At 38.9% G+C, this 26,545-nt stretch overlaps 1 protein-coding gene across 4 annotated transcripts in view; it reads left to right on the forward strand.

The window, feature by feature from the left end:
• Positions 1–26,545, forward strand: part of Fgd4 (FYVE, RhoGEF and PH domain containing 4) — a 187,246-nt gene that overhangs the window by 147,135 nt on the left and 13,566 nt on the right. For all 4 annotated transcript variants that reach the window (XM_055599133.1, XM_055599131.1, XM_055599132.1 and 1 more), the window contains 4 exons: positions 3,254–3,426; positions 25,095–25,125; positions 25,548–25,640; positions 25,919–26,044. In XM_055599133.1, coding sequence (XP_055455108.1) covers positions 3,254–3,426; positions 25,095–25,125; positions 25,548–25,640; positions 25,919–26,044 — 423 coding nt within the window. The remainder of the gene's footprint in view (positions 1–3,253; positions 3,427–25,094; positions 25,126–25,547; positions 25,641–25,918; positions 26,045–26,545) is intronic.

Genomic DNA, 26,545 nt, shown 5'->3' on the forward strand with positions numbered 1-26,545 from the left:
TCACTTGGTTTATATGTCTGCTTTTGCCTGTATCATATTGTTTTTATTACTATAACTCTGTAATATATCTTGAAGTCTGGAATGATAATCCCTCCAGCATTGTTCTTTGTGTTCAGTATTTATTCATCTGTATGGTGTCTTTGTGGTTTCATATGAATTTTAGAATTTAGTTTCCATTTCTATGAAGAATATTGTGAGGAATCTGTGAATCGCTTTGGGAAAAAAATGCTCATTTTCAAAATTCTACCAATCCATGAGCATGAGAGGACTTATCATTTTTAGCATTTTCTCCATCTCTTTCTTTAGAGATTGAAAGTGTGTGTGTGTGTGTGTGTGTGTGTGTGTGTGTGTGGTCTTTCATCTTTTTAAATTACGTTTATTCCTAGATTTTTTTTTAATTTTTTAAAATTCTTTATTAATTACACTTTATTCACTTTTATCCCCCGGTGGTTCCCTCCTTCCTCCCATCCCAATCCCTCCCTTCTTCCACCCTCTGCACACATGCCCCTCCCCAAGTCCACTGATAGGGGAGCTCTTCTTTTCCTTCCTTCTGATCCTAGTCAATTAGGTCTCATCACGAGTGGCTGCATTGTTTTCTTCTGTGGCCTGGTAATGCTGCTTCCCCCTCAGGGAGAGGTAATTAAAGAGCAGGCCAATCAGTTCATGTCAGAGACTGTCCCTGTTCCTATTACAATGGAACCCACTTGGATACTGAATTGCCATGGGCTACATCTGTGCAGGGGTCTTAGGTTATCTCCATGCATAGTCCTTGGTTGGAACAGCAGTCTCGGGAAAGACCCCTGTGCTCAGATTTTTTGGTTCTGTTGCTCTCCTTGTGGATTTCCTGTCCTCTCCAGATCTTACTGTTTCCCACTTCTTTCCTAAGATTCCCTGCACTCTGCCCAAAGGTTGCCCACAAGTCTCAGCATCTGCATTGCTAGAATTTTTTTTTAAGACTTGTGAATGTTGATGCTTTCCAGATCCCTTTCTCAGCAGAGGAGGCTGAAAAGGTATATTAAAGGAAGGTCAGCAAGCTACTCTACACAGTTCTGCCCCAAAAGCCAAACAAGGGCCCTGTTTCCTTTAGCAGGTTATTCTTATACCATAGACTACCCCAGTTCCACTAATCTCCAACAGTTAGTTAGCTAGTCAGCTATGTACCTTTCCTTTAAACCTGAAAGCTCATTCTGAAATCAATATTCACCTTCAGAATCCTGTACACTGACAAATACAGACATTACAGTTTTTATCTTCAGTTTACTGGATAGAGCAAGCAGCTCCAGATTTCTTATTGAGTATGTAATAAACAACATATATAATATCAAGTATACATATTTATATATAAAGTATATTATATATTAAACATTGTGCTGAAAATTATTGAAACAAGTCTCTTGTACTTCGGATTCTATCAGCATTGCAGTTTATATTTCCTAGTGGTTCTTAGCATAAGCCCTCCTACTTTGTGTAGAAGAGGAGTTGCTACTATACACACCACACTCCCATTCTCACCACTGACTGGAGTCTGAAGAAGAGTATCCTCAGGGGCACTGGGAGTGTGACTAAAACTTTGGAGAATATGCTGTCTTTTCCTCTGCTTTCCAAAAAGTCATTAATATGGAATGTAGAAAGATAGCTGAGGAACAAATAAAAGTTACTGGGTTTTTTTTTTAAGATTCTTAATACTATTTCATTTATATTTTGATCATGTTAAATCCCTACTATCCTCTCTTAGCTGCTCATTTGAAACTGAAACCCTCCTTTCCAGCAGCTCTCTCTCTATCTTTCTGGTGACCTGATTAGGGTTTCTTAGATAAGTATGAGTAGGGAATTATATACTGGAGTATAGATTACTCTACAACTGAGGAAAATTACTCCTCTTTGACCATGCATGGTATTTTAAGCAGATGTCATCTTAATGCAGGTCTTATGCAGATACCTATAACTTCTATGAGTTTATAAGTGTCGCAGCCAAATCATGTCCCGAAGACTGTATTTCAAGAAAGTCTTTTCTGTCCCCTGGCTTTATATATTCTTTTCTCCCTCTTTTGTGATTTTCTCTGAGCCTTGGAGTAGGAGATGGATACAGGTATCTATTTAGGGTTGAACTCTCAACAGTCATTTATTTTCAGCACTTTGAGCAGGCACAAATATCTGCATTCACTACAAAGAGAAGCTTCTTTGATCAGGGCAGAAAGTAGCTTTTGTCTATGTCCATGTCTATGTCTATGTTTATATACATATATCTATGTATAACATAAATAATTACAAATGAGCTTGATGACTTGTACAACAGTAGTAAGTACTACATCGTTTTTTGACTAATTTCCTTCTTGTAGAATTCAAATCCAAGCGGAAAGCACTTGGTTCCCCTATAGCAATCATTCCACTATTGCATTAGTAGGCACATCTTGTCTGACAGGTTGGTGGTATAGCTCACAAAGTCCACATGGGAATTAGACCATTGAATACTTCTGTCCTCAGCAACCTGCATAATACTTCCAGTAATATAAAAGCTAACCAATGAGGAGAAAGCTTCCAGCTTAGTTCTCAATTTCGCTACACCCTGCATCCAGAATATATGTTGTATTCAGCAACAGGGTCTTACCATGTCGTTCTGATGTGCAACCAAAAACAGTGCCAGTAGTGTCTGTTGGAGCTTACATTGTTTTTTCTGATAGTTTGAGTATATTCATTGCTAGCAATGTAGAGTGTACTATGAAAATAAAACTCATGGGAAGTATCACCTTCTTATGTATCATTTTGGAAGAAGGGAAAAGTGTAAAGTATATTATGTGGAGAAGGAAGTTACTCAGACACATAATATATTTTGTGTGACTCCTGGAGCCTAGTGGTTACTTACATTTATCCCTTGGTTGAAGTTCTACCTTATAAAGAAATGCTAAATGAGTCCTCATTTTTATATGACAAACTTCTGAATATTTGATGTTGTTTATCTCACAATTCAGTCACCTTTACCTCATTTCTTATGCATTTGTTCAATGAATATTTTATTGAACTCTAAGAAAACATCTAAGTGTGGTAATATATGCCTATATCCCTAGCACTTAAAAGTATAAGACAGGATTGGGAGTTCAAGACCTATCCTGGTTATACAGCAAGACAATGGAGAGAAAGAGAGAAATGTCATATTATTAGTAAAAAATTCAGAGGCATTTCTGTCCAGAGTTACAATAATCAGACTTTAATTCCTTTATCTTCCTGTTTATTAATTCGTATTGTCTCTTGGCAGTTCAACAACATGTTGCTGTATTGTGTACCCAGATTCAGCTTGGTGGGTTCAAAATTCACAGTTCGAACCAGAGTTGGCATTGATGGAATGAAAATTGTGGAGACTCACAATGAAGAATATCCACATACTTTCCAAGTGTCTGGGAAAGAAAGAACTCTGGAGCTTCAGGCCAGGTGAGAGAGCCATTTCTGCCACAGCTTCCTGAAAACATCAGATAAGTCATAAATTGTACTGAGGTGTCCCTTCTCCTTCTCTTTTTGTTCTTTCTTCTTCCTTTTCTTTCCTTCCTTCTTTCTTCTTTCTTCTTCCTTCCTTTCTTTCTTTTCTTTCTTTCTCTTTCTTTCTGTCTCTCTCTCTTTTTCTTGCTCTTTCTCTTTTTCTTCCTTTTCTCTCTCCTCTCTCTCTTTCTTTCTCTCTTCTAAGTGAATGTCCCAAACATATGAAAATCTGACTACCTGGTAAATGGAAATTTGGGGGTTATTGAGACAGACATCATGTCTTTCATCTGATCCCTGTATTGCCTAGGATAGAGGTGTGTATACAGTAGGCATCAGTCAGGTGTCTACAGAGTGCCAAGTCACATAGAGGATGAGACTGCTGCAATTTGGTCTTGAAACATGTAGGAAAAGACTCTTTCCTGTACCTATGATTATATTCTGTTGAAAATCTCAGCCCTCGTGAAAAGATAAGCCCTTGAGCAGGAAATGCAGCACACCAAGGGAAAATGTTGGGGGAGAAAGGGAATCTGAACTTAAAGCAATAAAATGGGTCAGGAAAGGTGGCTCAGGAGTTAAGAGCATTTTCTGCTCTTCCAGAGAAATGTGTTTGGTTCCCAGCATCCCACATCTCATACTGCCCTCTGCAGACCATGCAAAACATGATACATCACTTATATACTCAGGCACATACATATGCATAAAATAATGAATAAATAAATCTTTAAATAGCATAATATAAAAAAACCCAACCAACAACCAACTCCTATATGTCTTCTCCAAAAACTATCAGTCCTATAGTAAGGACCAACAATGAAAGCAATTTGGAATAACTTCCAAAGAATTTTTTAAAAAATACATTCTAATTATGATTTCTTCTTATGCACCTCCTGTCTGATCCATCCTGACTTTACCTAACTGATTCCATTATCTGTCTGTCTGTCTGTCTGTCTATCTATCTATCTATCTATCTATCTATCTATCTATCTATCTATCTCTATAGCAAACAAACAAGAATTTTTAAACTAAAAAAAAAGAAATCACAAGAAAGACACAGATACACAAACACTAAAAACAAAACAAAGAACCCCCCACAAAATTGGAAACTAATATATAAGATGTGGGAGGACAAGATGGCGACACCAGAAGAACACTGAGTCTGAGGAACAGGACAACATTTTCTGTACAGCGACCAAGAGACTGAACTCTGGGCTCTAGAACAACAACAATCGTGTTTCCCAGGTGAGAGGAAACCCCCACAGTGTGGGAATCAGTAGGGTCCACGCTCAGGTCAACCAGCCAGAACCTGGAAGAGATCCCGGGTCCCACAGGCACTAGCGCCTGCCTGTCCTGATCACCTTCCCAGGCTGATTGGTGGGCACAAAAAACACCAGAGACTGGGAGTCCCAGTCTCGAGAAAACCCCACAAGGAAGGAAGGAAACGGTACTGACTTGGGTCACCCAGTCCCTGGAAAAAGTCTCCCAGACCATGGGTATGAGCCGCCATCCCTGAACTGGGCTCCTGGTGCCTGTGCGCCCCAGGGCAATAGAGACTGAGAGTCCCTTTCGGGAGAAAGCCCCACAGGGAAGGAAGGAAACAGAAGTGACTTGGGTCATCCAGTCTTTCCCTGGAAAGTCTTGCAGACCGGCGGGTACGAGCCGCCATCATTGAACTGGGCTCCAGCTGAGAGCACAGACAATTGCTGCAAGCCCAGCTCTCCAGCACAGACGGAGCTGTGCGCCCCAGGGCACCAGAGACTGGGAGTCACTGTCAGGAGAAATCCTCAAAGGGAACGAAGCAAAGGGGACTGACTTAGGCCACCCAGTATATCCCTGGCAGAGGACCCGCAGACCTGCCCAACCCAGGGACCTGCTGTGCACCAGATAGCCTGCTGTTACCAGGAGAGCAGTACCCACCTGCCACAGATTACCAGTTGGGAATTGGGGCACAGAGCCCCAAACTCAGACCTACAGGAGCCCAGAATCCCCGGGATCAACCCCCAGATACTGCTGCAAGGGACAACCAGTTATCCCTAACAAAACTGACCAAATGATGGGACACACAGGTTACAGCAGCATATCACTAAATTTACAGCAAAAAACCCAGAAGCTGGGCAGCTATCTTTAGGATTTCTCCGGGTGAGAGGAGAGCCCTTTCGACTAACAAGGACCACAGTTACCACTCAGGTCTCTATGCCTGAGGTGAGCAGCAGCAACTCCTGAAAAACACCGGCCATCCAGTGACTATACCCAAAAAGCTGAGAAGGCTTCCTTCAGGAAAAACCACCTCCCTGCCAAGGGGATTCTCTCTACCACAGGATTTCAGGAACCACCAGAAACTAACTCCAAACACCTAAGGTAGCCCAATGGGTAGAGGCCAGCATAAAAGCTCAACCAACAAAAGACAGAGCAATATGGCATCTCCAGAACCCAGTTATCCAGGGGCAAGTAGCCCTGAACACCCCAGCGTAATTGAAATTCATTTTCAATTATGAAAATGAAGATGACCTAACATCTATGCTCTTGAAAAGGATAACAGAGGAAAAAAATGCGTAAAGACCTAGAGGAAGATAAACTCAAACAGATTATGGCCATCCATAAAGAAATAGAGGAAGATAAAAACAAACAGATTATGGCCATCTATAAAGAAATACAGGAAGTTACAGCCAAACAGTTTGTGGCCTTTAGAGAGGAAATGCTTAAATCACTGAATGAAATAAAAGAAACAGAGGATTGTTCAAACAAACAGCTACAGGAATTGAAGGCAAAACAGGAAAATACAGTCAGACGGGTGAAGGAAATCACAAAATGGCTCAAGATCTGAAGATAGAATTGAAAAAATTAAAAAAAACACAAATAGAAGAAATTGTGGAGAGAAAGAACTTAGGGAAGAAAACAGGAACTACAGAGGTAAGCATAACCAATAGACTACAAGAGATGGAAGAAAGAATATCAGGTGTGGAAGATACAATGGAAGAAATAGATGTATCTGTCAAAGAAAATGTTAAATCTAAAAAAATTCCTGACACAGACCGTCCAAGAAATCCAAGAAAACATAAAAAGACAAAACATAATAATAGAGGGAGCGACAAGATGGCAGCGCTGGGAGGACACTGTGTCTGAGGAACTGGACAGCAGTATTGACCCAGCAACCAGGAGACTGAACTCAGGGACCTAAAAAAACAGCGTTTGTAATTGCCAGGTGGGAGGAAAGCCTATGGTGTGGAAATTAATTGGGACCGACCTCAGGTCACCCAGTCAATACCTGGTAAAGGTCCTGGGGACCAGCGGGTGCATCCGCCGCCCGAGATTGGCACACACAGCCTCCTGCGGCAGCCCCAGGCAGGACAGGGACACACAGCCCCTGGCTCAGAGTGAGGTACTCAGCTTCCAGACCAGAGCGGAGTGCATAGCCTCTGGCCAAAGCTGGGCGCACAGCTGCCAGCCCAGATCAGCGCGCACAGCCTTGGGCCCAGATCGGCCACCCCAGCCACCGTATCAGACCAGGAGGGCACAGCCTCTAGCCCAGAGTGAGGCGCCAAGGCTTCAACCAAGAGCAGAGCCCTAAATTGCCAGCCCAGAGAGGCGTGCACAGCCTCTGGCTCAGGAGGGGACAAACACTGCCAGCCCAGATCAGAGCACAGAGACTGCGGACCAGGGTGGTGCTTGCAACTGCCATTCGAGACCGGGGTGCACAGCCACTGGACCAGAGCAGCGCCCCCAGGCGCCATCCCAGACAGGAACACACAGCTTCCAGAACAGAGTGACGTGCCCAGACCAGAGAGTGGCCCTCACTTGCCAGCCTAGAGAGGAGTGCACAGTCCCCAGACCAGAGCAGCGTCCCCACTGCCAGCTCAAACTTGGGTGCACAATCTCCCAGCCCAGAGGGGAGCACTCAGCCTCTGGCCCAGAGACTTGCTGGGTGCTCCTCTCACCTTCTCAGACAGAACTGTGTGCCTCAGGGTACCAGACTGAGTTTCCCTGTTGGGAGAAAACCCTACAGCTAGGGAATTAGCAGGTTCTTCAAGAGGGCTGTGCCTGGAAAACTGTAACAGCAGCAGCTCACTAAATTCAGAGCAAGGAGAAACCCAGCAGTGCGGCAGCTGTCTTGAGCTGAGAGGAGAGTCCCCCGGACTAACAAAGACCACAGCTACTACTCAGGTCTATATGCCTGAGGTGAGCAGTGGCAATACCTGAAAAACACTGGCCATACAGTGACCATACCCAAAAAGCAGAGGAGACCTCTTTCAGGAAAAATCATCTTCCAGCCAAGGGGATTCTCCCTACCTCAGGACTCCAGGAAGCACCAGAAACTAACAGCCAACACCTAAAACAGCCCAATGGGTAGATGTCAGCGTAAAAGCTCAAACAACAAAAGGCAGAACAATACAGCATCTCCAGAACACAGCCATCCAGGGACAAGCAGCCCTGGACACTCCAGCATAATAGAAAATCAAGAAGATGACCTTATTATATCTATGCTGATGAAGAGGATAATAGAGGAAATAAATAAAATACGTAAAGAATTAGAGGAAGATAAAATCAAACAGATCATGGCTATCCATAAAGAAGTGGAGGAAGTTAAAGACAAGCAGATTATGGCCATCCATGAAGAAATATGGGAAGATGGAGCCAAACAGTTTGTAGCCTTCAGGGAAGAAATAATTAAATCACTGAAAGAAATAAAAGAAACAGAGTTGAAGGAACTAAAAGAAAAACAGGAAAATGCAATCAGACAGGTGAAGGAAGTAAACAAAACAACTCAAGATCTGAAGATAGAATTGGAAAAATTAAAGAAAACACAAAAGGAGGAAATAATGGAGAGGAAGAATTTAGGGAAGCAAACAGGAACTACAGAGGTAAGCATAACCAACAGACTACAAGAGATGGAAGAAAGAATCTCAGGTGTGGAAGATACAATGAAAGAAATCGACTTATCTGTCAAAGAAAATGTTAAATCCAAAAAATTCCTGACACATACCATCCAAGAAATCCAAGACAATATGAAAAGACAAAACCTAGGAATAATAGGAATAGAGGAAAAAGAAGTTTCCCTCCTCCAAGGCCAAGAAAATATTTTCAACAAAATCATTGAAGAAAATTTCCCCAACTTAAAGGAGAGAGCAATAAGAATACAAGAGTCCTACAGAACACCCAATAAATTAGACCAGAAAAGAAAATCGTCCTGCCACATAATGATCAAAACAGTAAGTATTCAGAACAAAGAAAAAATACTAAAAGCTGCAAGAGAAAAATGACAAGTAACAAGTAACATATAATGGCAAACCAATTAGAATCACACCTGACTTTTCAACAGAGACTATGAAAGCCAGAAGGGCATGAACGGATATCATGTAGACCCTAAGAGAACATTGATACCAGCCGAGGCTACTATACCCAGAAAAACTCTCAGTCCTCATAGATGGAGAAATCAAGATATTCAATGAAAAAAACAAATTACAACAATATTTACACACAAATCCAGCATTACAGAAGACACTAGAAGGAAAATACAACCCAAGAAACCTAGCTACTTTCAAGAAAACACAGGAAATAATTAACCTCACTACAGTAAAACAAAAAGCAACCAAGCACACAATCTTTTTTTTTTTTACTGTGGGCATTTATTTTTTTTTAATTTTATTTTTTTCTTATCAGTTACATTTTATTAACTCTGTATCCCAACCGTGTCCCGATCCCTCATTCCCTCCCAGTCCCTCCCTCCTTCCCTCATCTCCACCGTGCCCCTTGCCAAGTCCACTGATGGGGGGACCTCCTCCCCATTCATCTGATCCTGTTTTATCAGGTATCTTCAGGACTGGCTGCAAAGCTCTCCTCTGTGGCCTAACAGGACTGCTCCTCCCTTGGGGGGTTGGGAGGCCAAAGAGCCAGTCATTGAGTTCCTGTTAGAAATAGTCCTTGTTCCCTACACTATGGGAAGCCAATTGGTTACTGAGCTACCACAGGCTTCATCTGAGCAGAGGTTCTAGCTTACATCCATACATGGTCCTTGGTTGCATGTCAGTCTCAGAAAAGACCCTGTGCCCAGATATATTTGGTCCTTGTGGAGCTCCTATCCTTTCCTCATCAGACTAACTCCCCTTCTTTCTTATGATTCCCTGTACTCTGCCAAAGGTTTGGTCATGAGTCTTTGCTTTGAAAACACTGTTAGTTAGAGTCTTTCAAATGCACTCAGTAGACTCCTGTCATATGTTCAATGCGCATCCCATCTGTCTTTCTAAACGAGGATTGATAATCTTACCCCATGTCCACTTTCTTGATTATCTTTTTTAGGTGTATAGATTTCATTATGTTTATATCTTATAGGTCTATATAAGTGAGTATATACCGTGTTTGTCTTTCTCCTTCTGGGATATTTCACTCAGGATGATCTTTTCTAGATCCCACCATTTGCCTGCAAATATCATGATTTCCTCCTTTTTGATTGCTGAGTAGTATTCCATTGTGTAAAAATATCACAATTTCTGTACCCATTCCTCCATTGATGGACATCTGGGTTGTTTCCAGGTTCTGGCTATTACAAATAATGCTGCTATAAACATGGTTGAGCAAATATCCCTTTTGTGTACTTGAGCAAACTTTGGGTATATACCTAGCAGTGGTATAGCTGGGTCTTGAGGAAGCACTATTCCTAATTGTCTTAGAAAGCGCCAGAGAGATTTCCAGAGTGGTTGTACTAGTTTACATTCCCACCAGCAGTGGAGGAGGGTTCCTCTTTCTCCACAACCTCTCCAGCATGTGTTGTCCCTTGAGTTTTTTATCTTGGCCATTCTGATGGGTGTAAGGTGATATCTCAGGGTCGTTTTGATTTGCATTTCCCTGATGGCTAATGATGATGAGCATTTCTTTAAGTTTTTCTCTGCCATTCGATATTCCTCTGTCGAGAATTCTCTGTTTAGCTCTGTTCCCCATTTTTTAATTGGATTACTTGGTTTGCTGCTTTTCAGCTTCTTTAGTTCTTTGTATATACTCGATATTAGTCCTCTGTCAGATAAAGGGTTAGTGAAGATTCTTTCCCAATCTGTAGGCAGGCGTTTTGTTTTGATGACAGTGTCCTTTGCTTTACAGAAGCTTTTCAGTTTCATGAGGTCCCATTTATTGATTGTTGCTCTTAGAGCCTGTGCTGTTGGTGTTCTGTTCAGGAAGTTGTCTCCTGTGCCAATGAGTTCTAGGCTGTTCCCCACTTTTTCTTCTAACAGATTTAGAGTATCTGGTTTTATGTTGAGGTCTTTGATCCACTTGGACTTTAGTTTTGTGCAGGGTGATAAATATAGATCTATTTTCATTTTTCTGCATGTGGACATCCAGTTGGACCAGCACCATTTGTTGAAGATGCTGTCTTTTTTCCATTGAATGGTTTTGGCTTCTTTGTCAAAGATCGAGTATTCATAGCCAAGCACACAATCTTATGACCACAGCCAACATCAAAATCAAAGGATCAAACAGCCACTGGTCATTAATCTCTCTCAACATCAATGGACTCAATTCTCCAATAAAAATACACAGACTAACAGAATGGATGTGTAAAGAAGACCCAAAAATCTTTTGCATACAAGAAACACACCTAAGTCACAAAGATAGAAATTACCTGAGGGTAAAGGGTTGGAAGACTGCTTTCCAAGCAAATGGACCCAAGAAGCAAGCAGGAGTAGCCATTCTACTATCTCATAAAATAGACTTTTAACCAATATTACTCAAAAGAAATGGGGAAGGACACTTCATACGCACCAAGGAAAAATTCTACCAGGAAGACATCACAATCCTGACCATCTATGCCCCAAATACAAAGGCACCCACATTTGTAAAAGAAACATTGATAAAACTTAAACCACATATAGATCCCCACACATTAATAGTGGGAGACTTCAACACCCCACTCTCAACAAAGGACAGGTCAACAGAACAGAAATTAAACAAAGAAACAATGTCTCTAACAGAGGTCATGTATCAAATGGACCTAACAGACATTTACAGAACCTTACATCCAAACACAAAGGAATTTACCTTCTTCTCAGCACCTCATGGAACTTTCTCCAAAATAGACCATATAGTTGGTAACAAAGCGAACCTCAACAGATACAAGAAGATTGAAATAATCCCTTGTATCCTGTCTGATCACCATGAACTAAAACTGGACCTCAACAACAACAGAAATTGCAAAAAGCCTACATACACATAGAAACTGAACAACTTACTACTAAATAACAGCTGGGTCAGGGAAGAAGTAAAGAAAGAAATTAGTCTTCCTAGAACTCTATGAAAATGAAGACACAACATACCCATACTTGTGGGACACAATGAAAGCAGTGCTAAATGGAAAGTTCATAGCACTAAGTGCCTTCAAGAAGAAATCTGAGACAGCTCATTCAAGCAACTTAATGGCCCACTTAAAAACCCTAGAAAAAGAAGAAGCAGACACACCAAAAAGGAGTAGACGGCTGAAAATAATCAAACTCAGGGCTGAAATCAATCAATTAGAAACAAATAAAACAATTCAAAGAATCAATGAAACCAAGAGCTGGTTCTTTGAGAAAATGAACAAAATTGACAAACCCTTAGCCAAGATAACTAAAAGGCAGAGATACACCATCCACATCAACAAAATCAGAAATGAAAAGGGGGACATAACTACTGACACCGAGGAAATCCAAACAATCATTAGGACTTACTTCAAAAGTCTATATGCCACAAAATTTGAAAATCTAAATGAAATGGACAATTTTCTTGATCGATTTGACTTACCAAAGCTGATTCAGGACCAGGTAAATAATTAAATAGTCCTATATCGCCCAAGGAAATAGAAGTGGTCATCAAAAGTCTCCCATCCAAAAAAAGCCCAGGACCAGATGGCTTCAGTGCAGAATTCTACCAGACCTTCAAAGAAGAGGCAACACCAATTCTCTTCAAACTATTCCACAAAATAGAAACAGAAGGAGCATTACCAAACTCATTCTATGAAGCCACAGTCACCTTGGTACATAAACCTCACAAAGACCCAACAAAGAAAGAGAATTTCAGGCTAATCTCCCTTATTGATGTAAAAATACTCAACAAAATACTTGCAAACCAAATATAAGATCACATCAAAGATATCATCCACTATGACCAAATAGGCTTCATCCCAGGTATGCAGGGGTGGTTCAATATATGGAAATCCATCAATGTGATCCACCATATTAACAAACTGAAAGAAAAAAAAACACATGATAATCTCCTTAGATGCTGAAAAAGCTTTTGACAAAATCCAACATCCATTCATGTTTAAAGTCTTGGAGAGAGCAGGGATACAAGACACATATCTAAACATAATAAAGGCAATATACAGCAAGCTTATAGCCACCATCAAACTGAATGAAGAGAAACTTAAAGCAATCCCACTGAAATCAGGGACAAGACAAGGCTGCCCACTCTCTCCATATCTCTTCAGCATAGTTCTGGAAGTCCTTGCTAGAGCAATAAGACAGTTGAAGGAGATCAAGGGGATACAAATTGGAAAGGAAGAAGTCAAATTATCACTATTTGTAGATGATATGATAGTACACCTGAGTGACCCCAAAAACTCTACCAGGGAACTCCTACAGCTGATAAACACCTTCAGCAAAGTGGCCAGATACAAAATTAACTCAAAAAAAAAAAATCAGTAGCCCTCCTGTATACAAAAGACAAAAGGGCTGAGAAAGAAATTAGAGAAACAACACCCTTCACAATAGCCACAAATGACATAAAGTACCTTGGTGTAACCCTAACCAAGCAAGTCAAAGACTTGTATGAAAAAAATTTCGAGTCTCTGAAGAAAGAATTGGAAGAAGATATGAGAAGATGGAAAGATCTCCCATGCTCATGGCTTGGCAGGATTAACATAGTAAAAGTGGCCATCTTACCAAAAGCAATCTACAGATTCAATGCAATTCCCATCAAATTACAACACAATTCTTTACAGACCTGGAAAGAAAAATTCTCAACTTCATATGGAATAACAAGAAACCCAGCATTCCTAAAACAATCCTCTACAATAAAAGTTCTTCTGGAGGTATCTCCAGAAGATATCCCTGATATTAAGCTGTATTGAAGGAACTGTAGAGCAACAGTTATAAAAACTGCATGGTACTGGCATAGAAACTGACTAATGGATAAATGGAATTGAACAGAAGACCCAGTAATAAACCCACACACTTATTTACACATGATCTTTGACAAAGATGCCAAAACCATACAATGGAAAAAAGATAGCATCTTCAACAAATGGTGCTGGTCTAACTGGATGTCTACATGTAGAAAAATGCATACTTATCACCCTGCACAAAACTGAAGTCCAAGTGGATCAAAGACCTCAACATAAAACCAGACACATTAAATAGGTTAGAAGAAAAACTGGGGGAAACCGTAGAATTCATAGGTACACGAGACTACTTCCTGAACAGAACACCAACAGCACAGACTCTAAGATCAACAATCAATCAATGGGACCTCATGAAACTGAAAAGCTTTTGTAAAGCAAGGGACAGTGTTACCAGAACAAAACGGCTGCCTACAGATTGGGAAAGAATCTTCACCAACCCTTTATCTGACAGAGGGCTAATATCCAGTATATATAAAGAACTAAAGAAGCTGAAAAGCAGCAAACCAAGTAATCCAATTAAAAAATGGGGAACAGAGCTAAACAGAATTCTCTGTAGAGAAATATCGAATGGCAGAGAAACACTTAAAGAAATGCTCTATATCATTAGCCATTAGGGAAATGCAAATCAAAACGACCCTGAGATTTCACCTTACACCCATCAGAATGACAAAGATGAAAAACTCAAGTGACAACACATGCTGGAGAGGTTTTGGAAAAAGGCAAACCCTCCTCCACTGCTGGTGGGAATGTAAACTTTTACAACCACTCTGGAAATCAATCTGGCGCTTTCTCACACAACTAGGAATAGCGCTTCCTCAACATCCAGCCATACCACTTCTAGGCATATATCCAAAAGAGGCTCGAGTACACAGTAAGGACATTTGCTCAACCATGTTTGTAGCAGCTTTATTTGTAATAGCCAGAAGATGGAAACAGCCCCGAAGCCCCTCAACTGAAGAATGGATGCAGAAACTGTGGTACATCTACACAATGGAGTATTACTCTGCAATGAAAAATAAGGAAATCATGAAATTTGCAGGTAAATGGTGGGACCTGGAAAGGATCATCCTGAGTGAACTGTCCCAGAAGCAGAAAGACACACATGGTATATCCTCACTCATATAGACATATAACATAGGATAAACCTACTAAAATCTGTACATCTAAAGAAACTAATCAAGAGAGAGGACCCCGACTAAAATGCTCAATCCCCATCCCGAAAGGCAAAGAGAATGGGCATCAGAAGAAGAAGAAGAAAACAGGAAACAACCTACAAACCTGCCACAGAGGACTATCAAAGCAGACGCTGAGACTTATGGCCAATGGTTGGGCAGAGTGCATGGAATCTTATGTAAGAAGTGGGAAATAGTAAGATCTGGCGAGGACCTGAACCCCACAAGGAGAGCAACAGAACCAGAAAATTTGAAAACAGGGGTCTTCCCAGAGACTCATACTCCAACCAAGTACCACTCATGGAAATAACCTAGAACCCCTGCACAGATGTAGCCCATGGCAGTTTAGAGTCCAAGAGGGTTATATAGTAATGGGAGGAGGGACTGCCTCTGACATAATCTGATTGGCCTGCTCTTTGATCACCTCCTCCTGTGGGGGGAGCAGCCTCACCAGGCCACAGAAGATGACAATGCAGCCACTCCTGATGTGATCTGATGGGCTAAGATCAGAAGGAAGGAGAGGAGGACCTCCCTTATCAGTGGACTTGGGGAGGGGCATGCATGAAGAAGGGGGAGGGGAGGATGGGACCAGGAAGGGAGGAAGGAGGTGCTTATGGGGGATACAAAGTGAATAAAGTGTAATTAATAAAATAAAATAAAATTCGAAAAAAAAAAGTGTAAGATGCAAAAGTCTACAATAATACCATTGGACTTACCCTTAAGTGTGGTTAATATCCCCAGTGAGTCTCCATTGGATAAAATGAATATTTCTTTTGTAAATGGTTATCAGTCTGAGATAGCTTCAGGGTTAGGGATAGAAGCTCCTCAATCACAGAATTTAGTAATTTAATAAATATATGCAAAGAGCTCAGAAAGGATATACTCTAAGTAAGCATAAACAGTTGAATGAAATAAGGACGTCAATTCAGAATATGCAGTAAAGGATTGAAATATTGAAGGAATGCCAAACTTGTTCTGCAAATGAAAAAAATCAATATGGGGGCTGGGATAAGGCTGTAAAGTGATTAAATAAATAAATGAATGAATGCAAACAATTATTCAGGTAGAATAAAGCTCAGTGGAGAACCTCACAAACAGAATGGATTATGTAGATTATTATCATGGCTTGCAGACAAGGAAAAGGATTGGATCAGTCTGTCAAGATCAATGATAATTGAAACACAACTACAAATTAATAGAACATGGGAGAGGTTTGGGACACTGTGAAAGATTTTTAAAAAATCTTCTGAAGAAAGAATTAGAAGAAAATATCAGAAGATGGCACGATCTCCATGCTCATGGCTTGGCAGGATTAACATAGTAAAAATGGCCATCTTACCAAAAGCAATCTACAGATTCAATGCAATTCCCATCAAATTACCAACACAATTCTTTACAGACCTTGAAAGAAAAATTGTCAACTTCATATGGAATAACAAGAAACCCAGAATTGCTAAAACAATCCTCTACAATAAAAGATCTTCTGGGTGTATCTCCATTCCTGATCTCAAGTTGTACTATAGAGCAACAATACTAAATGCTGCATGGTACTGGTATAGAAACCGACTGGTGGATCAATGAAATCGAATAGAAGACCCTGAAATAAATCCACACACTATGGACACCTGATATTTTGACAAAGATGCCAAAACCATTCAATGAAAAAAAGATAGCATCTTCACCAAATGGTGCTGGTTTAACTGGATGTCTACTGGATGTAGAAAAATGCAAATAGATCTATACTTATCACCCTGCACAAAACTAAAGACCAAGTGAATCAAAGACCTCAACATAAAACCAGACACACTAAACCTATTAGAAGAAAAAGTACAGGAGAACCTTGAAGTCATTGGCACAGGAGACAACTTCCTGAACAAAACACCAACAGCACAGGCTCTAAGATCAACAATCAATCAATGGGACCTCATGAAACTGAAAAGCTTCTGTAAAGCAAAGGACAGTGTTATCAGAACAAAACGACTGCCTACAGATTGGGAAAGGGTCTTCACCAACCCTATATCTGACAAAGGACTAATATCCAGAATATATAAGGAATTAAAGAAGTTAAACAGCAATAAATCAAGTAATCCAATTAAAAAATGGGGTACAGAGCTAAACAGAGAATTCTTAGAGGAATATCAAATGGCAGAGAAACAAAGAAATGCTCATCCTCCTTAGTCATCAGGGAAATGCACATCAAAACGACCCTGAGATTTCACCTTACACCCATCAGAATGGCTAAGATCAAAAACTCAAGTGACAACACGGGCTGGAGAGGTTGTGGAGAAAGGGGAACCCTCCTCCATGCTGGTGGGAATGTAAACGTGTACAACCACTCTGGAAATCAGGAATAGCAATTAGGAATAGCACTTCCTCAAGATCCAGCTATAATACTCCTAGGCATATATCCAAAAGACACTCAACTATAAAACAAGGACATTTACTCAGCCATGTTTGTAGGAGCTTTATTTCTAATAGCCAGAAGCTGGAAACAACCCAGATGCCCCTCAACTGAGGAATGGATACAGAAATTCTGGTACATCTATACAATGGAGTATTACTCAGCAATAAAAAACAAGGAAATCATGAAATTTGCAGGTAAATGGTGGGAACTGGAAAAGATCATCCTGAGTGAGGTATCCCAGAAGCAGAAAGACACACAGGGTATATACTCACTCATAAGTGGATGTTAGACATATAATATAGGATAAACCTACTAAAATCTGTACACCTAAAGAAACTAATCAAGAAGTAGGACTCTGGCTAAAATGTTCAATCCCCATTCAGAAAGGCAAAGAGTATGGTCATCAGAAGAAGGAGAAAACAGGGAACAGGACATGAGCCTGCCACAGAGGGACTCTGAAAGGCTCTGTCCTGCAGGATATCAAAGCAGATGCTGAGACTTAATGGCCAACCTTTGGGCAGAGTGCAGGGAATCTTGTGAAAGAAGTGGGAAATAGTAAGACCTGGAGAGGACAGAAGCTCCACAAGGAGAGCAACAGAACCAAAAACTCTGGGCACAGGGGTCTTTTCTGCAACTGTTATTCCAACCAAGGACCATTCATGGAGATAACTTAGAACCCCTGCACAGATGTCGCCCATGGCAGTTCAGTGTCCTAGTGGGTTCCATAGTAATGGGAACAGGGACTGTCTCAGACATGAACTGATTGGCCTGCTCTTTGGTCGCCTCCCCTTGAAGAGAGAGCAGCCTTACCAGGCCACAGAGGAAGGCAATGTAGCCAGTCCTGATGAGACCTGATAGACTAGGATCAGAAGGAAGGAGAGGAAGACCTCCCCTATCAGTAGACTTGGGGAGGGGTATTCATGGAGAAGGGGGGAGGTGGGGGGAGCTACAGGGGGATACAAAGTGAATAAAGTGTAATTAATAAAAATTAAAAGTATGAAATAAGGTCAGAGAAATAGATGGCAAAGACAGAAAATATCTCAATAAAATCATAAAAGAAAACTCAAATCTTGGAAAGAAAAGCCAATACAGATAAAAGAGACATGTAAAACACCAAATAGACCAGATCAAAAAGGTATTTCCTACCTCATATTATAGTTAAATGACCAAAAGTTCAAAACAACAAAAAAAGAGAACCAAAAGCTGCAAGGGAAAGAAGAGAAATCACGCTTACAGAAAGGCCAACTAGAGTAACAGCTTATTGTTCATCAGACGTGTGTGTGTGTGTGTGTGTGTGTGTGTGTGTGTGTGTGTGTGTGTGTCAGTGTCTGAAAGACCATAGCTGCCACGCCAGACTATATCTGATGTAACTGAAGAAAAAAGAAAAAAAGGTTTTCATGATCAAAGGAGGCAAATAGGAAAATAAAAGAATCTATTTTCAATAAAATGAAAACATTTTCTACATTAAAAAACCAGGCGGGGGGGGGGGGGGGAATAGCTGGGCGTGGTAGCACATGCCTTTAATCCCAGCAGAGGCAGGCCTATCACTGTGAGTTTGAGGCCAGCCTTGTCCCATTTACCAACTTTTGGCCTTAATTCTTGAGCAAATGGAGCCCTATGCTGACAGTCCTTTCCAAAATGTCTGTGGTTCTTAATCTTCCTAAGGCTGCATGTAACCCTTTAGTACAGTTTCTTATGTTGTGGTGACCCCAACCATAATATTATTTCATTGCTACTTTATAACTGTAATTCTGCTACTGTTTTGAATTGTAATGTAAATATCTGATATGCAACCCCCAAAGGGGTTGTGACCCACAGGTTGAGATCCACTGTGTATTCTTATATATTATAGGGTGCTGCCTATATTTTCTTTTTAACTGTTTTAGTGTTTACATTTTAACATTTAGATCTTTGATCCACTTGAAGTTGATTTTTTGTGAAAGGTAATTGATACAGGTTTAATTCCATTCTTGTGAATATGTACATCTAGTTTCCCAGCACTGTTTGCTGTTGCAGATGCTTCCTTTTCTTCAGTGTGGATTTTTGACATCTTTGACAAACATAAAATAACTATAATTAGTTAGACTCATTTGGAACTTCTCTTTAGTAATATTCATCTGCATATTTATTCTTATACCAGTACTGTGATAGGTTTTATTACAATAGTTCTATAATATATAGAACTCTGGGATAGTAATTCCTCTAGCATTGGTCATTTTACTCATTATTTGGTAATGACAAGTCTTTTCTAAGGGTTTAGTTTCTATTTCTGTGAAGAATGTTGTATTTTGATTGGGTTTGCATTGAATCTGTAAATTGCTTTTGATGGGATAGACATTTCTACCAATGCATGAACGTAAGAAGACTTTCCCTATTCATGTATTCCTCCAATGCTTTCTTGAGAGATTTAAAGGTTTCATTGTAAAGATTTTTTAAATCCTTATTCATCAGTCTCGTGGGTTGATTTTTGATGATAGTGGTGGTGGTTTGGGTTGGTTTGCAGTTTTTTAGTTTTGATTTTGCATTCATTGTTTTACAGCTAGTGTAAATAGAGTGTGTGAGTGCTTTCTCAGTATGCTTATAATTGTTTATAATTGGTAAATAGGCTACTGATTTTGTAACTTAATTTTTATATCTTGCCACTTTGTTGAGATCTTTTCTTTTTTAGTGTATTTACTTATTGTTTATTATGCAGTATTATGCCTGGATGTATGCCTGAAGACCAGAAAGAGCACCAGATTTCATTATAGATGGCTACGAGCCACCATGTGGTTGCTGAGAATGAACTCTTAACCTCTGAGCCATCCTTCCAGCCCAAAATCTTTGATTGTTAGTAGGAGTTTTCTGGTGAAATTTTTGGGATCTCTTATGTATCATATCATCATCTGAAAATAGGGAAAATTTGACTTCCTTTTTTATTTTCATCTCTTAACTTTCTTCTCTTGTTTTTTGTTCCAGCAAGTCCTTCAAGCACTACTTTGAAAAGATCTGAGATAGTGGACAGTCCTGTCTCATTTCAAAATGTAAAGGGATTGTGTTATGGTCCAGTCCTACTCTATTTAGGACTTTTACCACTAAGGCTTGTTGGATTTTGTCAAATGCTCTTTCTCCATCTTTTGAGATGATCATGTGATTTTTGCCTAAAATTTATTTATGTTATTTATTACATTTATTGACTTGTGCATATTGAACCAAATCTGCTTTTCTAGGATAAAACCAACATGATTACAGTGGATGGTCTTCTTGATATGTGTCTATATATTTGCTTCTATGCTCATTAGTAATCTTGATCTGAAGTTTTGGGTTTTTATTTTATCTTTACTTCTTTTCAGTTAGTTAGTTTGTTTGTTTTAGAGTAATATGTCTTCATAAAACAAGTTTCAAAGTGACCCTTCAATTTCTATCTTTTATGTAATTTTAAAAATATTGACTATGAATCTTCTCTGAAAGGCTAGTAGAATTCTGCTGTAAATCCATCTGGACTAGGCTTTGCATTTAGCTGGAAGCCTGTTGTTATTGCTGGTATGATGATGATGATCATCATCACCATTATATTACTGTTTAAATTTCTTTTTTGTTATGAGTCTGTTTAGATTCCCATTCCTTCTTGTTTTAATGTATTTAGTGACTCAAGAAATCCATCCATTTCCTTCAGATTTTCCAACTTAATAGAATACAGGTTTTTAAAGTATTCCCTTATCTGAATTATTTTGGTCTATTAGAATATTGTAATATTTCCCTGTTCATTTGTTCATGTCTGACTTTGTTAGTTTGGATCTGATTTTTTTTTTTTTTTTTTTTTTGGTCTTAACAAACCACCTCTTAGAAGCATTGATTCTTTGTATTATTTTCTATGTTTCTATTTCATTAATTTGTGCTTTGATTTTTTATTATTTCTTGCTATCTATTGTTTTGTTCTTCTTCCAAATTCTTTGAGTTGCATCAATAAATCATTTATTTGTAATCTTTTTTTTATTGTAGGATTTATGAACTTTCCTGTTCAAAATGCTTTTATGTGAGTCCCAGTTTTGTTTTGTTGTGTTTCATTTTCACTTAGTTCTAATTCTTTTTGTCATGAGGTCTGCTTAGATCCAACATGACTCATATACCAGGTCAATGAAGATGACAAAAAATTTATTGTAATTAAGCTGCTACTGATTGATTGGTACCACCTCAGGAGGTGAACTGTGGATCTCCCCACTGACTCACCCACCCACCAAGCCAGAATGTTACAGAGCTTTTAAGCTTGAAAGCCACAAACATCTGTGCCAAGTTACAGTTCTATTTTTCCACCAATCAGGATTTAGCGATAGGGGACTTTCTTAGGAACATGTCTTTGTGGTACACTTTTCCTGTTCTTATTGGTTGGGTTATTTAGCTGTGATGTGGTGACTTGCCTAGCATTCATGTCTCAACTTGGCCAACTAAGGTATCAGTTATCCACATATATGTCTCTCTCTGCCAAGCAGGATGTTATTTATCTAGGGAGGTCTTGGGAACTTAAACTTTATTTGACTCCTATTCAAAATGGAAGTTTTATTCAAAATGACTTCAGTTTGGGTTCCTTTTTACGTTTCTTGATTTCTTCTTTGACCCATTAATCACTCAGTAGTGAGTTTTTAAATTTCCATTAGTTTATACATTTATTAGAATTTTGATTGTTGTTGATTTTAAGCTTTATTGCATAATATTCAGATTTGGAATACATGGGATTGTTTCATTTTTTCTGTATTTGTTAAGGTTTGTTTTGTGTTCTAGCATGTGGTCTAATTTAGAGAAGCTTCCATGTGCTGCTGAATAGAATATGTATTTTTTTGATGTTTGGATGGAATTTTCTGTAGATATGTAAGGTACATTCAAAGTAAGATACCATTTGATCCTCGGGTTTTGTTTGCTTGTTGTTGTTTTTTTTGTCCAGATGACCCATTTATTGGAGAAAGTAGGGTATTAAGATTATTTATTATTATTAGGTTTGGGTTTATCTGGGCCTTTATTTCCAATAGTAGGTTCTTTATAAAATTGGATACACCAGAGGTTGGTGTATATGTTTAATACTATAATCTTTGCCTGATTAATTGTTCCCTTGATTAGAATGAATTGCCCTTCTTTGTCTTTTCTGATTAGTTTTAGTTTGAGTCATTTTTCAGATGTTGGGCTGACAACACCTCCTTGATTCTTGATTTTATTTGTTTGGAATATTTTTTTCCATCTTGTCATTTTTAAGGTGGTACCTATCATTGAAGCTAAGTTAGGTTTCTTATAAACAGAATAATAGATTTTGTTTCTTTTTTTTTTTTCTGTTTTTGTTTTTCAAGACAGGCTTTCTTTGTGTAACCTTGGCTGTCCTGGGCTCACTTTGTAATCAGGCTAGCCTCAAACTCACAGAGATCCACCATTCCTCTGCCTCTCTGAGTGCTGGGATTACAGGTGTGTGCCACCATAAATTTTGTTTCTTAACACATTCAGCTAACCTAGTCTTTTGATTGGAAAGTTGAAACCATGCCTGTAAACAGTTAAAGAGTTATTATTGAAAGATGTGTGTGAATCTTCATCATGTTTTTGTATTTTTGTTTTTCTTTCTTTGCTACTTTGTGTTCTTAGCCATGCTTACATTTAATTAATTTAGCTTCATTTTGTGTTTGTTGTTTTTTTTTGTTTGTTTGTTTGTCTGTTTTCTAGAGTGTCTTGGCTCTGCTCATTCTTCTGTTTGGTTTGAAGTGAGTTTTTCCAAGTATTTTTTTGATGTAGATGATTTTTTTTTCTAGGTGTTCAGGTCATATGAAGTTTTTCTTTCTCCTTTAACTGTGGCAGATCATGTTGTTAGGTGCTGTAGTCCAGTTGGCAGTCCTCATCTTTTAGAACTTAGAGTTCATTTTGATTTGCATTTCCCTTATGATTAAGGACATTGAACATTTCTTTAAGTGTTTCTCTGCCATTTGATATTCCTCTATTGAGAATTCTCTGTTTAACTCTGTATTCCATTTTTTAATTGGATTACTTCATTTGTTGCTGTTTAACTTCTTGAGTTCTTATATATACTGGATATTAGTCCTCTGTCAGATATAGGGTTGGTGAAGATCCTTTCCCAATCTGTAGGCAGTCATTTTGTTCTGACGACACTGTCCTTTGCTTTACAGTAGCTTTTCACTGCTTCAGCCTTTTCTAGCTTTTGGAGTTCCCACTGGGAAATTAGCTGTTATTCTAATGGGTTTTCCTTTATATGTAACTTGTGTGCTTTTCTCTTACAGCTTTTCTTTTTCCCTTTGTTTTGTTTATTTAGTGTTTTAAATATGATGCATCATAGGGAGTTTCTGTTCTGGTTGTCTAGTTACAGTTCTGTGTGTTTCTTATACTTGTATGGGTGTGTCTTTTATCATTTGAAGAACTTTTTTTTTTCTATGATTTTGTTAAAGATCTGGTCTATACCTGTGATTTTAGATTATCGTTTTTTATCTATGCCTATAATTCTGATTTGTCTTTTGGTGGATTCTCCTGTTTGGTGTGTGTTCTTTTTCTGTACTTTCTAAAAGTTTTCATATGTTTTGTTTATTTGATCTATAGCCTCTTCTTTATTGATGAGCCTGATATGCCATTCTCTTCTGGATTCTTCTTGTCAGTCTTTCTCCTGAGTTCCCTAATTGGGATACTACATTTTTATATTCACCCTCATTTTAGCTTGTGTTCTTTCATTGAATTCAGTTTTCAAATCAATTACCTTCATTATTTTATATAGTGTGTATTTGTATCTTGGACATGACTCATATTTATTGTTATCCTCTTGGAGTTAAGGGAGTATCTTCATTAAATTTCTTGAATTCATTGATAAAATGTATGATTCTTTTAAATTCTATGTCCTGGGTTTCATCTAGGTAGTTCTCATTAGAGAACACTTCTATAGGACTAGTGGATTTGGGAGGAAACATGTTGCCTTGGCCATTCATGGTGTCTGTCTGTCTGTCTGTCTGTCTGTTTGTTTGTTTTTGCAATTTGACCTGGACATGTTGACGCTTTTCTTTGGTTATGTGTCTGATGTGTGAATTTGGCCTTCCTTAGATTGTGCCAGTGCATGATATATGTGACAGGAGCTAGCCCAGGTAAAGGTGGTAGATAAGCTGTTCAGTTGATCCATGCAAAGCTTGGCAGTGGTGTAATGATGGCAGCAGGCAAAAGCAGCTAGTGAATAAACCTGGTTTAAACCTGCTGATATGAAGATATATGGTGGGTGTAGAGTAGGACACAGTTGGTGGGACCAGAGAAGGCAAATGGAGAAAGAAACACCTGGCAAGAGTGGCTGGTGAACAAAGAGGGCTCAGAGTCCAAACATCTAGAGCTAGGCTTGTGGGCATGTACTCCTGTGTCATTGCTGCAGTGAGTTTTTCTAACTTAGGATGATGTTGGCTGGGGCTTTGTCCTATTATATTGTAGTGAGATATGTTTTCTTTATTATATTGAGATATGTTTCTCCAGACCTACTCTCTCTGGGACTTATATTAAGAAAAAAATGTTGAATTTTGTCAAAGGTTTTTTTCTTAAAAGGTAGAATTCTGCTGTGAATCCATCTGAGCCTGTACTCAAAGATAATTTTTAGGATTATAAGAATAATCATAACCTTTCCTGAGTTTAGGTGTTAGTGGTTTTTAATTGTCATTTTTAAAATTATATTATCTTTGAACTTCTAATACATCAAACAGAATCATCTGGCAGTTACAACTACACAGTAGTTAGTGTCGTGGTTCACTATCAAACTGTATGGGTACCAAAGTTAGATAGCAGCCTAACTCTGTATTAAGAACAAGAAGAACTAGAGTCTCTTTAATTATTCCCAAAGAGTGACATTAAAGCATGCTCTCATATACAAGTTGTAATTCTTAATGGTTTCTTCACTCATTTTAGCTTTGTTTTCTTTTAGTTCTGAGCAAGACAAAGAAGAATGGATCAAGGTAACTTATTTTAATTTTTGTTTTTTAGACTTCAGTACATAAGAAATATATACATTGGGGCCTGGAGAGATAGATCAGTGGTTAAGAGCTCTTGTTACTCTTGCAGAAGCTAGGGTTATTTCCCAGAACTTAAAATAGTAGCTCAAAATCATCTCTGACTTCAGTTCCAAGGATGCAATGCCCTCTTCTCACCTTTGTGGACACCAAACATACATGGGGTATAAAATGGATACATATGCCAGGCAAAGCAACTCATAAAATAAATTTTTAAATATATACATATATTTAGATTTTTAATATACACTATAAAAACACTTTCATTTAACTTTTCAGATGATTCTCACTATAGTTATTTATGTAATAAAGTATATTTATTAATGTGTATATGATATTGTAATGTACATTTTGAATTTATATTTTAGGCCCTTCAAGACAGTATTGATGCTTTTAATCAAAGGCATGAAACCTTCAGAAATGCTATTGCAAAGGATAATGACATTCCCCTAGAAGTTTCTGTAAGTTTTGAATTTTAAGATCTTCCATCTCTTGTGTTTTCAAAAGAGTTATCTAATCATTTCAGTAACAAATCTTTTACCTTTCAATACCAGAATTGGTTTGAAAAGTCATCTCTCTTAGCTGGATATATTAGTAAATGCCTTGTAGTGCTTTGAAATTTTTACTCTCTTTCCCAGATCTTGAGTGTCAGAACATGGTTTGAGCAGCATTGGTAGTGTGCTGTTTAGAAGAGATAATAACTTTTTCTATTGAGAGTCAACTTGTCTTTCCCATTTAGACTGCAGAGCTAGGAAAAAGAGCTCCGAGATGGATACGGGATAATGAAGTAACAATGTGCATGAAGTGCAAAGAGTCCTTCAATGCACTGACAAGAAGGCGGCATCACTGCAGAGCATGCGGACATGTGAGTGAACTTTCTGGTGGTTACAGTTGTTAGTAACAATATAGGTGAAAGAAAACCAGCAGCCTGGAAACAAAGAAACCAATACTAATCACTTAGCAAACCTGTTGGGGCTGATTCAGGGGAAAGTGCTGTGCTGACCCATAAAGAGAAAGAATGTGGTAAGCCAAACACCTCCTGGCTTAATGGAGATTTCTAGTTAGAAATCCAAACAGACACTAGTCAGCTTATCAGCAAGGATTCTTTTTTTATAACAGAATTCAGCAATACAGGCCAGAGAAGCAGAAAACAAGATTCATGGAAAATAAATGTGATGAAAAAAGCAAGGGTGAATCTGGGATAATACATAGAAACTCTGGCACAGAAGTAGAGGTACAATGGAATTAATTCTATTTGTCTCTGAGGGTGGCTAAGCAGACCTAGTACTGTGGTCCCAGTGACCTCCTTTGTGGCATGGCAGCCTCTTAGACAGCATAATGATGTGGCAGAATGCATGCTGAGGTG

Source organism: Psammomys obesus, unplaced genomic scaffold (genome assembly GCF_907164565.1).
Source record: "Psammomys obesus unplaced genomic scaffold, mPsaObe1.curated_primary_1811, whole genome shotgun sequence".
NCBI lineage: Eukaryota > Metazoa > Chordata > Mammalia > Rodentia > Muridae > Psammomys > Psammomys obesus.